Below are 13,685 nucleotides of genomic sequence, written 5' to 3' on the forward strand. Positions count from 1 at the left end.
CTATGGCCACCTTTTCTGACAGTTTAGGGGAGTTGTAGTTATGTCCTGGCTCAAAGATAGAGCTGAGCCCTGCATTGCAGACACAATAGCCTGTGTCTGAATAGAGGGACATAGCCTGGACTCCAAGATCAAATACTGAAGAGAATAATGTGAATGACTGGAAAACCTGGTCTATCAGACATTTGGGTCTTTGTTGCAGCATGAAAATGATCCATTTATGGGGAGTAGCTTCCAACTAGACAAACCTGACCTCAGAACCATAGGGCTCTGTGCAGGGCTGTACTCCAGGCAGCTAGGCTCCTAACCTCATATCTGACATGATCTGGCATTCAGTTATATAAAACATGTTGTTATTCCAAGTCCCACGCCCTTGGGGATAAGTAGAATTTACCTGTTCTGCTACTACACTCTTAGGACAGAAAGTGGCCAGTGTCTGCTGGCCTCTAGTTAACTATTTCCAAGTATGAAGATAATCTTAGATAATCATGAATTAACTCCTGAAATGAAGACATTAAACAGATCTCTGAGTCTGGGGAAGTATGTTGTACAAGTAAAGCTCCCATGACTGTTTCACAACAGCATTCTAGGAAGAAACAGCTGAGGGGTGGACAGTCCATGAATCCGGTTAATTGTGAATCATCGTGGGAATGAATGCAGCATTGGAAATACTAGGAATGGTTTTGCAAAGGTGTAACTGAGGAAGAAAGACTTTCAGTGAATGTGTGGACATCATCCTGTGGTTACCTGGACGGAACGGAAAGGAGAAAGCAAGCTGAACACAAGGAGTCTGTTTCCTGACCATGCCATCATGGACTTGTTCCCCTAAGCCAAATAAGCTCTAAGCTCTCTTCCCTAAGTTGCCTCTTGTCAAGGAAGTAACTCATAAAACTTACTAAACCTGTACAATATGCTCCATTTTGAAATAAAGTTACTGGTGATAATATTTAAACAAACAAAATCAAGTTAATTCAAATAAATATCCTTTATTAAAGAAAAAAAGGAATATTGTTAAGCACCAAAACTGTGTGTTGTTACATTGCATGTACAATAAGAAAGGTGAGTGCAACACTGGTGAGCAAGCACTTAACTCTGAAGTCAAGAGTGTGAAAAGTAAAAAAAGCAGCAACTACGATGCAGAAAGGCTGCACTAAGAGAAGGCGACGGTCAGAACAGTGATTGGAGATTTCATAGTATTGCTATGAATGCCTGCTTAGTAGTTTCCTTATACTTGTAATACTTGAGAGTGTTAATTGAGCATATTTACGTATATAAATTTGCAAGAGATGGCATTTATAGTATGCTGTGGACAGTCCACTTAATGTCATGGTGGGAATGCCATCTGTAAAGCCAAGCNCAGTGCATAGTGTTTTGCCTTTATAACATTGCACAAAGCAAGTAATGGTGAGTCAGTCTGCCATTGTAATCTTCATTTACCCACAACTGGGTAAAATGACAAAAGTGTCAGTTTATGTAGCCCCAGTGGGCTTTACTCATGCAAAATGACCTGCAGCCTTCCATTTCTCAATAAACTACATATTATGGTTTCACACTTGGCAGTGCATACAGTACAGAGAGAGATTCAACAAGGCAGTGGGGATTGTATCAAAAACAATGTAAGAAACTGTTATAGGATGCAACCCTTGTTACATCACACAAATAAAGGGGAAACCACAGGAAAGGGAAATGACACCGGTAACTGCAAAGACTTCATAGGAAGGACAAAGGAATTTGCATGGAGAAACCTAAAATGCTGCATTACACCCCTTGACAGTTAACTATACAACATGCAAGTAAAAATGTTTTTTCCTGTTAAAATTCAACTCTAACACCCATACCTTTTGTTTTTAAACGTTTCATTGTCTTCCCTACATATTTCCAGCCCAAATTGGGCCACTGTTAACTGTAACTGAATCTACAAAAAACACAAAAGAAATGAAACTTCCCCTTGCTCTCAAGTGATTCTCTGAGGGTGGAAGAGAAGCGGCATGTCAACCTCAGAGGCATCTTCTGTACATGCACCTTACAGTGGCCCAAAAAATGTACTCTGAAGAGAGGGTACACTTATAAACTTGGAGCTCAATCCATTAAGTCATATAAATGCCACATTGTATATTTACTATGGACAAAACAAAAAAAATTAAAATAAGAACATCTTTAGCATAACTCAGGGAACATTTTGTGGACTGCCTCTCTCACCACCTCTCTGCGTCAGGACTGCCTCCTACTTTTAAAAGCTTCTGTTAACACACGGGATAGTTTAGATAACAATATAAACTCATTTTCTAGGAAAATTTTTTAAGTTACATTATATATATTGGATAAAAATACCATTGCCTCCTATTTCCAAGCAATTGGGCAGGATTTTAATGTGCTCTAACATAAAGTTCAGGCCTAACTACTGCAGTAGTAAGGCATGAACACAGTGCTCAGCAGTAAGGTGCTTCTGCTTTCTCACCCCTCTTCCATCTAAAGTCTTGATGGTCACTGGCAACACCAAGCACAAATAAAATGTTCAATATGCACATTTAGCTTTATATAATCATTTATATTCAGTGCAAAGATGAGGAAAAATTAAAGGTTTCTGCTTCCCCTGTCAAGTGCTTGCATCTTAAGCTGTCTGCACTAGTTTAAAATGTCCTGCAGTTTGTTCGGGATCTATACTTATTTTACTGGTAAAATGTAAGAAAGCTCAAAACTCCCTGATAGGCCCATTAAAGACCCAAAGTCACTATGCAGATTGATTTCTGTTGATGAGTGTATTACAAAGCTGGGCTGAAAGTATTAGTTTAAATAAATACAAATATATTCTGTGAGTGAATTCCATAAAGAAGTCTCAGGGAGTCTAGAGAATGCAACTGTATCAATGTGCGTGCCCCCATGCCATGTGGATGCTGTCATGCTATATCCTACTGAATTCTAATTCTTAGCGTGTGGTATCTGCAGTACACCATGTTACCACATTCTAGGACATACTGTGGCACCAAGGACTATTTGACATTCATATTTATACACACAATGTAGAGTCAACAAAGTGTTTACTATACCACACCAGTATCTTTTTAAAAGTGGATTTTGCAACAGGTTGTAGTCGCACATGCCTTTAGTCCTAGCACTCAGGAGGCAGAGGCAGGCAAATCCCTGAGTTTGAGGCCAGCCTGATCTACAGAGGGAGTTCCAGGGCAGCTAGGGCCACGTGGAGAAACCCTATCTCAGGAAGGGGGGGGGGGAATAATTTTGCAAAAAAGTTTCAAGTGCATGATGAACAACTAAGGAATGATTGTTTTTAATGCTGTCTCATGAACTTCATACCCCTATATAAAGCACTCTTTAAATATGGTCATTGCTTAGACCCTAAAATCCTCATTCTCCAGCAATTTCTTACTGCTAAAAAACAATTAGGACCTTTAATCTAGAGATATCTTTTCTATACATAGTACATCGGCTACTATACGTAATTTTGGTTGTATCGGGGACATATTTGAAATTTGACATTCAAGTATGAAGAGTAACACTAGATTAAGCATCTAGTCATCTCCTGCTTCCCCATCTTCAGTATAAAACACTTGGGGACAGCACAGACAGGCAGTATCTGTGGATACTGGGCACCATGGAAGGCTAACTACACTGGGAACTAGAAACACTGATTGAATAAATGCCAGGACAACTAGACACATGAATGAACTGTGAAGGCCAGACCTCATCACTTATGGTCTGATGATTGCATCTAAAATTAAGCAAAACTTCGGTGTCTAGGAAAGTAAGAAGGGAGGAAAAAAACCCATCATGCTTATTGTCATTTTCCTGGGGCTCTAAAACCACTTTAAATTACTGAGGGCTCATCTGGTGATTTGATGAACACATGTATACTAGTTATTTAAATTGTATTATTATGAGTAACTCCAATGTTGTATGATTTTGTGAAGTAAAAATTTTTCCTTGAGAATTATTATACTAGAGATGGAACATAAGGTCTTGCACTTTACTACTGAGCCACACTCCAGGACAAAAACAAGACACCTGAGGCAGAGAAGCTGGCATGCTGGGAGAAAATCATTTACTTGAAAACAGGCCGAAGGCTCCACGCTGTAATCTTGGATTGTCAGGATGTGCTGAGAGCTGCTCATTGTCCCAGTTCATCCCCACCTACAAAGCCTAGGCATTTGGTGCTAAAACGGAGTACAACACAATGGCTTTTGATAAATTATATTTCATATTTTCCTATAGTTTAAAAAAGGGGGGGACTGGAGAGATTGTTCAGAGATTAAGAGCATGCACTGTTCCTTCAGAAAACCCAAGTTTGGTTCCCAGTAACCAAGCCAGAGCCTCTGTACATAGTTATACATAAATTTAAAATAATTTTAAAAATGAATCTTTAAAAAAAAAACAAAAACAAAAAACCAAAACCCATGGACCCAGGTATCTTGGTGCATCCCTATAAGAGGCAGAGACAAGCAGACTGCTGCAGAGTGTGGCCTGGTCTGCAGAGCCAGCCAGGGCTACACAGCAGAACCTGGTCTCAAAAGTAAGTAAATAAAAAAACCTGAATATGTAATGCATCGATGGATAGATCTGTAACTATTACAAATTTATAAACAATGGTTGATTTTTAGAACATCTCTAAGTTTTGAAGCTTTCCAAATATTTCTTTATCTAGCCAATGACTCTTTGGGTTAAACACATTTTGGTGCTTTACTGGGGGTATAAAGGACACACAGATCATCTTAGAATGAGGCTTATATATCAGAGCTGTTTTAATTGTTGCGGACAAGATGAGTGAATTATGCTTGGACTAAAACCAATATATAAAGTAAATGCTTCATGAGCTCCCAGTCTCATCAATAAACATGAATGTTTTAAGTGCAAAAATTTGGTTTTCTATAACCCGTTACAAGAATCTTTTTCATAATTAAAGAAAAACATCTCTTAAAAGTGACAAGAAGAAAGCCATGTTCCTGGAGGAAAACAATGGCGGACATTAGGAGGCTTTTGCTTCAGGAAAGTTTCTGGGCAACGCTGGGGAAGAACTTTCTACGAATGAAGTTCTTTTTGGTATTTCAATTCCTCCATATACAGCACACACACTACAATGTACTGTAAACTGGGCCCAGCATATCTGCCTTCATGCATGTCCACATAATCAAGCCAGTGACGATCCCTGCTGGCCCCATTCATAAATGGACCCTTTAAGATACAGCCAGCTCAGCACTGGATCTACACATGTGAGTTTAAAGATTTAGTGACAACAACATATGCTCTCCTAAAGTTCTATGCACAGAATAAAAACCCACTAAAATGCCAGCTGGAGGCTTCGGGACCGACTGCCTTCTGGACCTTTACTCACCATGGAGCGTTGACAATAAAAACTTAACCTGGTACACAGTTTGTAATTGGAATCCCTACTGTTGAATCCTGCTTTTTGATTCGCAATAGGAAAGTCTTGAGTTATAGTAATCAAGCAGTAGTTCAAACAAAAAAGACTAAAAATAACATTATCAAATTACAAAGCATTGCTTCTCATAAACAGGATGCACATAAAATTCAAACTATTCTAAATTCAGAATTATGAAATGCTATTTTAAAAGCATGGAAATTTTAACTTCAAACTCTTACAAAATGTAAGACTGTGGCCTCTTAAAAATATGCCTTGTTAAATGTGTCATGTTCTGGTGCACACATTAATAGGTATATCTCCATTGGCTTCTCAGATACTGAACATCTCCTCTGGAGATGAATAATGTGGAAATTTTAAGTGCATTTCATGTTGTTTTTTTTAATTCCTGACCATAACTACCTTGATAAATGTCTTCTATAGCATGTCACTCTGTTTCTACAAGCTGACGTGGATGCTGATGTGCTTCAGCACATATCTTCTCAGGTCACTGAAAGATGAATCCCAAAGTAGCACGTACAGCAGCCCTCTGGCAACCCAGTGTTCTTCAAATCATAGTGATGGGACTGGCCTCTACGAGATTATGATTGGGCAGACTGGGAGGACGGGTGGGTGGGGCACAGCTGTCTCCAGGCGGCTTGTTCTCACTGCAGTTGGGAACACTGCACTATCAATGAGAGGGACTGGACAGCAGTAACCTCCCGCTTGTGCTTCCTTTTTCATACCACTTTGTCAATATACTCCAATTGTGGGACCAAGAGCTTAGACTTTTCCCCAAAAGAACCAGAGCCAGTCTTCATCCATGGGTATTTTTCTTCTCTCTTAAGTCACCTGTTTGCAAACAAAATGATACAATATTAGAACAAAATGCCTGTAGGGCATAAGTCTGTTCCCTCACATTCTTGGAAATATCTTCAATGCATACTTTTTTTTTTAATAGTCACCTATATGGTAATGGTATAGGATTTTCTTTAAAGTAAAATGTTTATAATTTTTGCCGGGCGTGGTGGCGCACACCTTTAATCCCAGCACTTGGGAGGCAGAGGCAGGCGGATTTCTGAGTTCGAGGCCAGCCTGGTCTACAAAGTGAGTTCCAGGACAGCCAGAGCAATACAGAGAAACCCTGTCTCGAAAAACAAAAAAAAAAAAAAAAAAGTTTATAATTTTTTAAGTTAGATTTTATTTTATGTGTATGAGTGTTTACCTTAGTATGTATGTGTACCATGTGCATTCAGTGCCTGTGGAGGCCAGAAGAGGGTGTCAGATCCCCTGTGACTAAAGCTACCTACTGAGCTGCCATGTTGGTACTGGGAATTATATACAGGGCCTCTGGGAAAGCAGGCAGTAATCATAACAGTTGAGCCTCCTCTCCAGCCCCACGATGTTTGTATTCTTAAAGTAGTAAGAATAAAAGTCATTTAATACAGATTTTGGTCACTATTGAGAGTGTTAGATTCCCTATCGTTTCTGCTCTTCTTAGGAGAGTAACACCTATTAAATGGCTGTCTTTAAACTTCAGTAGAGGCAGACAGGTTTTACCAACTGGCCTATTAGGAGAAGGATAAAAACCATTCTTTAAATATACAGCAACAAGCAACATGTTTCTGAAGTTATATGGGCACTGAGTGTCTGAAAGCTAGCTAGAGTGCCTCAGAAGCTAACTAGATTTAGACAAGGGTCATCTTTCCAATAAGTATATTTTTGTTTTGATAGGATACTTCACTGAGATGTGCTAGCAGGAATTACAACATAAAATAGCATCTGAATCAAAACCTGGGTTTGGGGGCCTTAATATCTAAAAGGCTAAGTGCAGAGGGGTAACTATTTCAAAATGTTATGTCACCTGCATACTGAAAGGTATTGTTGTAGCCCCTGTCAGGTAAACATCATTAAGATAAATTTCTTGTGTTCCCTTTTCTGCAGCTTTCTTAAAATGATATATGTGCCCCATTTTCTTTTCACGGTTATACTTAGAAGTTTGAGAAACACCCTATATGAGACAAGTCAGAACCTTGTCATAAAGTATAATTCTGTCTCATGTTTAGAAAGCTACTTCAGGACACTGTTAGTCATGGCTATCTCTGGGAAGCCTTGCAGTAGGATGAGGCAGAGCAACATTCATCTTTCAAAAGGAACTCAAAACCTTTCAAAAGGTGTATAGATTATACATCTGCTGGTTGTTTCAATACTTTAACAACTACCAGCCCCTTGCACTCCCTCACAAAGTGTCCTGACACTCATGCCCAGACATGTAAATCACCTCAGCTGAAACTTCCAAGATGCTGAGGCTCTGTCTTACTTGTCAGCCAAGACCTGGTGAGATGGGAGAAGACAAGCATGGAAATGCTGGCAGGAGCTGCTGTAGCAAAAGGACTAAGGATGGTGAGTGAGCCACAGTGGTGACTGGCTGAGATACACATGTAAGCAGCAAGAGAAGCCACAGGAGACATAGCAGGAGCAAGAACAATAAAGAGGGAGGTGATGCGTGAATATCTACTATGGAAAAGACTCTAGGAAGACAACCCGAGCCTCTGAATACAAACACACTAACTAATTAGAAACATGATGTCTATATATTCCTCTATGTTTCTTAAGAAAATAAATGCCGGTCTTTTTTATAAAGTACAGTATGATGTACACATATATGAGCAAAATGGTTGAAAATCAGGGCCTCTGCATATAACAGCAATAAAAGGAAACGCAGGGAGAAGGTAATACTCAATCACATACTGTATGGAATATGATTTGAGACCCGTGTGTAAGCTTGAGGAGCATGGTGCAGGGAGAGGTGTTTTCCTAATGTACCTCTAGGTCCAAAAATAACAGGTAAAAACCCTTTTAGTGGTAATGCTTTGTTTGAATCCTTCATATTTTATTGTGCTAAGTCTTAAACATCCATGTGTTCTTGCATATATATTAAATATCCACTTAGATTTGGAGTCAAAGACAGGAATCCACACTTACCAAGTGCCTAAGGCTAGTTCATAGACTCATACATAGTCAAGGGTCATGGTACACACCCCCTCATCTTAAGATGATCCTGTATACATCCCTGCTAAAATTTATTTTAAAAATAAGCCACCCCCCCTCCCCAGCCCCATGAGACAGGACCTGTCTGTAGTCTTTGCTGCCCTGGAGATGACTCTGTAGACCAGGCTGGGCTCAACTCAGAGTGCCCAAGATGAAAGGTCTGTGCCACCACACCCAGGGTAAAAAAGCAGCTGTCTCGTCTATATCCCCTCTAGAATAGTACGTGCAAGTCTGCTTCAGTGTAGAATGTTACACGCTCTGGACATTTTGCACAAGTTACCTTATTTCAGCAGACATAATTGTCAGTCCTTTAACTATGTAACTAACCTATGACATATGCCATAATCACTATTCTTTTGATGTAGTATAATTTGTGCTAATCATATTATAATTAGCTTTTAATAAACAGTAGCAGAGCTTGGTGGCACACACCTTTAATATCACAACTCACAAAGACTGAGGCAGATGAGAAGGGAGGCAAAGACTAGCCTGATCTATATATCTAGTGCCAGACCAGCTAAAGCTACAAGATGAGATCCCATGGGGGGGTGGGGGGTGGGGGGCAACCCTGCAGGGGTCAGCAAGCAAGTGCAGATTGCAAGGATTACAATGCATGTGTATAAACAATTATACTGTATACAGGATTCAAGTTGTTTATAACTTATTTATTAATGTAGCTATAATGTTTATTATAGACAATGAAGAACAACAGTATGGCTGAATAGTTTTAAATACTTAGAAAGCTATATAACCAGACAACTTAGTAATTTTTCTAGACTGAGAAAACTCCCTTATGGGCAGCTAAGAAAGGATCAAAATTCAGTAAACCTAACTTAAGTAGTTCAGTTAAAAAGGCTTTTCTGGTCAAGTTAAAAACAAGACTATATCTCTTTACTTGGAATATAACTACACTGTAGATATTTTCAATGAGCAAGATAGAAACAACACACAGCTAGAAGTCTTTTAGAGGTGCTTTCCAGAGCTGGAGAAATGGCTTGCTTAATCATTAAGCACTCCTGAAACCCTGCAAGAAGACCTGGAAGAGATACCTAGACTACATGTCAGAGGGCTCACAACTGCCTGTAACACTATCTCTAAGGACCCAACGGGCTCTTCTGGTCTCTGAGGGTACTGCATACGTACTACCCCCCAACACACACACACACACACACACACACACACACACACACACACACACACAAATAAATAACAAAACACTTTGCCGGCCATACTATGTAATACATACCATGATGGCAAGAAAATCACAAGGAGTTCCAGACTAGCCTGGATACAGAGGCCCTAACTTAAAAGGCACATATAGGAAAGAAAACAACCCAACAGTAATACACTAGAAAAACACATGATTAGTCACAAGACGGACTGTTGTATAAAGGGACAAGATTTAAAAAATGGACACTGAACTGAATATTTTTGAGTTAAAACCTGGAATTAGCATATCTATTATCCATGCTATATAATGGAGCCATACACAATGCACATGCGACAGACTCAAGAAATGCTGGAGCTCATCAGCGAAGTCAAAGCCATAAAGCTGGCTGCTGAAGACTAAGGTTCATATACCTGCTAGTTCTCCCAGTCTGTGCAAGGCAAAGCCTCGTCCTCGTCCTCGGACTCTGGGGATGCTTCTTTGATTCTTCTTAGAGCTTCATGGATGCTCCGTGTCAAAGGGTCTGTATCAGGCAGAAGTGTGAAGGATTCTCTCAAAACTTCCTTCTGTACCTTCTTCAACTTTACCCCTTTCCTTATCTGCGCCAAAATATTATTACTATCATCTTCATCAGGAAAAGGAGGCAGAGTCCGCTGTTCAACCTTTTTCAGATGAAAGCTCCCACGCTTCAAGGATGCTAACACTTCATCCATGGGTGAACTCACTTTGGAAGACAAAATAAAACAACCAGTGAGGATTATTACTCTTAAAAGTCAACCTGTGTGACCTCCACTGCATGCTGAATAGGACAGGTCTTGATATGACATGTGAGACCTCTTTGTACCCACAAACCAATCCAAAGTAAGACAGTGACTGATTACATATTTCTTTCTCTTATTTTTTTAAATTTAATATTGGAAGATGCCTCAGTGAGTAAGGTCCTTACTGTCCCCAAGATGAAGCTCTAAGTACAGAATCCCAGCATCCATATAAAAGCTGGACAAAGTTGTGCACACAGTGCTGTAAGCCCAGCTCGTGGGAGATGCAAGAACACAGTGGAGGCTGATAGGTTAGGGCAGGGTTATCGGCTAGGCAGTCAATCTGAAACGGTATGCTCCAGGTTCACAGAGAAACTCTCAATAAGTAAGGCAGAGAACAACTGAAAAATCTTAAAAATGGACTCAACCTCAACATACTGCCATCCGCCCCCCCACACTCCCACACATCTCCCCCTCTACATACATACACTCCCATACACCCCACACATACACACACTCTCACACACTCATACACATAAACACTCCCCCACACACCTACCCCCCATGCACACACAATTTAATGTTGGTTCACAGTGCACTTTTTCAGTTATTTCACATATGAAATTCTATTCAGGTTGTATTATGAAAGATTTTACAGAATATTCTCAGATCAATATGTAATATGCAAGTTGCTCTGTAGTATTTGCCCCTATGCAACATGAAGTCTCTCAAGGGCAAGGGAAATGTGTTTAGAAATAGCTTTACTAATGCATATTGTCTATGTGATGTGATAACTACCTGTTCTTTGTCTTTTTATATGAAGATCACTCTTAAGTCTTCAACACTAAACTGTGACCAAATAGATGGCCTTTTCTTACGTAGCACAAAAAGTACTACTTAATCAGATGTCACTTCAAAGGCTATCTTAGAAACATGACTATCAAATAATGTTCAAAATTCTATTTTAAGCTTTGCAACACAGAATTCAATGCAAAGCTCCTTCCCTGTGCTTCCCTTTACCCCAGAACCAGATAGGTCCTGTTCGCTCACCTCTCCTCCTCTGCAACCCTTCAGCGGTTTTTCTGAGCTTTTTCCGGGCGCTGACCAGCTGGCTGCTATCGAAGAGGTGTGCAGCAGGGGCACTGGCTGACTTTGGGATGCTCTTCTCATTGCCCTCCATCCTAAGTGCATCTTTCTCCAGTGTCTCTGCAGTGGTGGAGGCCCCATTGTCCTTTGCAACAGGCAGAGGTGGGGGTGGGGGTGGAGGTGGTGGAGGGGGAGGGGGAGGTGTTGGAGGAAGAGGGGGTGGGAGAGGATCTCTAGTAACAGAACATGGTTTGGGGTCACTGCTAGTTAACAATGGAGCTGACTGTGGAGGAGGCAGTTCAGAGCTGACAACAGCACGAGGAGGTAATGAGGCGGATTCAAGTTGTTCTGATGAAGTGTCTTCAAGGTGGACAAGGCTCCGGGGTTCTGCTGTCTGGGAAGGCCCAAGCTGGCTTCCTCCTTCCCCCACCTCTCTTTTCTCTGGCCCCTGCAGCACTGTGGGGAGAGAGTTACACTGCTCCTCACAGGGCACAGGGCTTGCTGTGCTTTTTCTTCTTGAATGAGCCACTCGTAATCTGGTTGACTTAAGGATGACTTGTCCGGGGTACCTCTAAAATAACAAAGTTATTGAATAAGTGTATTGTTTTAAACTAATTTGCCAACAAATGCTTAGTTACTTCTTTAACAGAATGTTATTTATTTAGCTCTTTACTGATTTTATTCGAAACAGGGAAAAAACAAACAAGCAAACAAACTAGAATACCTGTGCCTCTGTCAATTCCTCTGAAACAATCATCCCCAACTCCTTTATTATCTACTATCAAATATGCTAAGACTTATTCCCTCTTATCTTCTTACCTAATTAAGCCAACTGCTTAATCCCAGCACACAAGAGTCTGAGGGCAGCCTGGTCTATATACATTCCAGTCTAGCCAGTGCTACACAGAAAGACCTTATCTCACAAACAAGAAAACTAGCCAATGGAAGAAACAGTACATAAAACTATTTAATGTATAAACTAAGAAACTATTTTCAAATGATTAAATGGGGGGGGGGGGTTATAGGGCACTTAAAAAAAATACCTGATAATTTTCTGATAGAAGAGGAGTGTAACATTACCTTTTTTTTTTTTTTAATTCAAAAGATTCCAGGCTTTCTTGACACTATCTCTATTCTTTATATACTCAGGAGGTGGTGTTCCAGGGGCCAAAAGAATATCACTGCTGACTTAGCCAATTTAACTGCTCCGGCTGGGAATACACTCTAAACAGAACTCCTACAATCAGAGTGTCCTACGGCTTTCTCTGAAGAGCAATGTAAATCAAACATTAGCACATTTCTATTACCTGCTTAAATGTTCGAAGTCTATCCAGTGTCCTCTGTCTCTCTTGGCTAACCCAGGCACTTTTTCTTTCCTCTTCATCATGCAATTTGTCTCTCTTCTGGTAAAGAAGACAGTAACTGCATTATACTGTGCCCAATTTATTTTAATTATTAACAAGAGAATGGGAAAGGAGAAGATTTCTCCCTAACATGTCAAACAAATTAATTAAGATGATTCACTGAACAAAATCTTTGACAATGTAAAACTTTATACTTCCAATAAGTTCACACTGGTCATATAAAGTAAGGTGAAATTTCTCTAAACTGAACACTGCTTTGTCTCAGGGGTTTAGGCTACAACAAATTTAGTCAGAATTACTTCTGGCTTCACATTCAGCCAACTCAAATGTAAGTGACTTTTCAAATAAAATCAGCAACTACCACATCAATAATTTTTCGTTCGTCTGTTTTTGTTTTCAGGATAGGGTTTCTCTGTATAGCTCTGGCTGTCCCAGAACTCAATAGGACATGGCTGGCTTCAAACTCACAGAGAGCTGCCTGCCTCTGCCGCCTTCAGCTTAAATTCCTTTTCTTTGAAAGGATGGGAACCATGTTAATTTAATGTTACACAGTGTATCAACCAGCAGTTAGAAAAATATGCTTCCACTATTGTTCATGAATCATGTGGGTTACCACACCCTGTAATAGGCGTGCTATTAACATTGATGTTTGTAACTTTCTCCTTACTGTTGAATTACCTAAGAGTTATGTAACAAAATCTCATTTGTCAGATTATATTTTAGTTAAATGAAGACTTTCTAGGTAGGCAAAGTGTGTACTGACTGGTTTTGTGTCAACTTGACACAGGCTGGAGTTATCATAGAGAAAGGAGCTTCAGGTGAGGAAATGCCTCCACGAGATCCAGCTGTCAGGCATTTTCTCAATTAGTGATCAAGGGGAGAGGTCCCCT

The 13,685-nt window shown here is 40.1% G+C and overlaps 1 protein-coding gene across 1 annotated transcript in view; it reads right to left on the bottom strand.

The window, feature by feature from the left end:
- Positions 1-5,040: 5,040 nt before the first annotated feature.
- The window catches only part of Jmy (junction mediating and regulatory protein, p53 cofactor), a 64,161-nt gene continuing 55,516 nt past the window's right edge, over positions 5,041-13,685 (bottom strand). The window contains exons 8-11 of the mRNA XM_021208455.1: positions 12,739-12,834; positions 11,396-12,002; positions 10,001-10,311; positions 5,041-6,220 (exon numbers count right to left, since the gene is read on the bottom strand). Of these exons, the coding sequence (XP_021064114.1) occupies positions 10,004-10,311; positions 11,396-12,002; positions 12,739-12,834 (1,011 nt within the window). The 3' untranslated portion in view covers positions 5,041-6,220; positions 10,001-10,003. The remainder of the gene's footprint in view (positions 6,221-10,000; positions 10,312-11,395; positions 12,003-12,738; positions 12,835-13,685) is intronic.

Source organism: Mus pahari, chromosome 11 (assembly GCF_900095145.1).
Source record: "Mus pahari chromosome 11, PAHARI_EIJ_v1.1, whole genome shotgun sequence".
In the NCBI taxonomy this organism is placed as follows: Eukaryota; Metazoa; Chordata; class Mammalia; order Rodentia; family Muridae; genus Mus; species Mus pahari.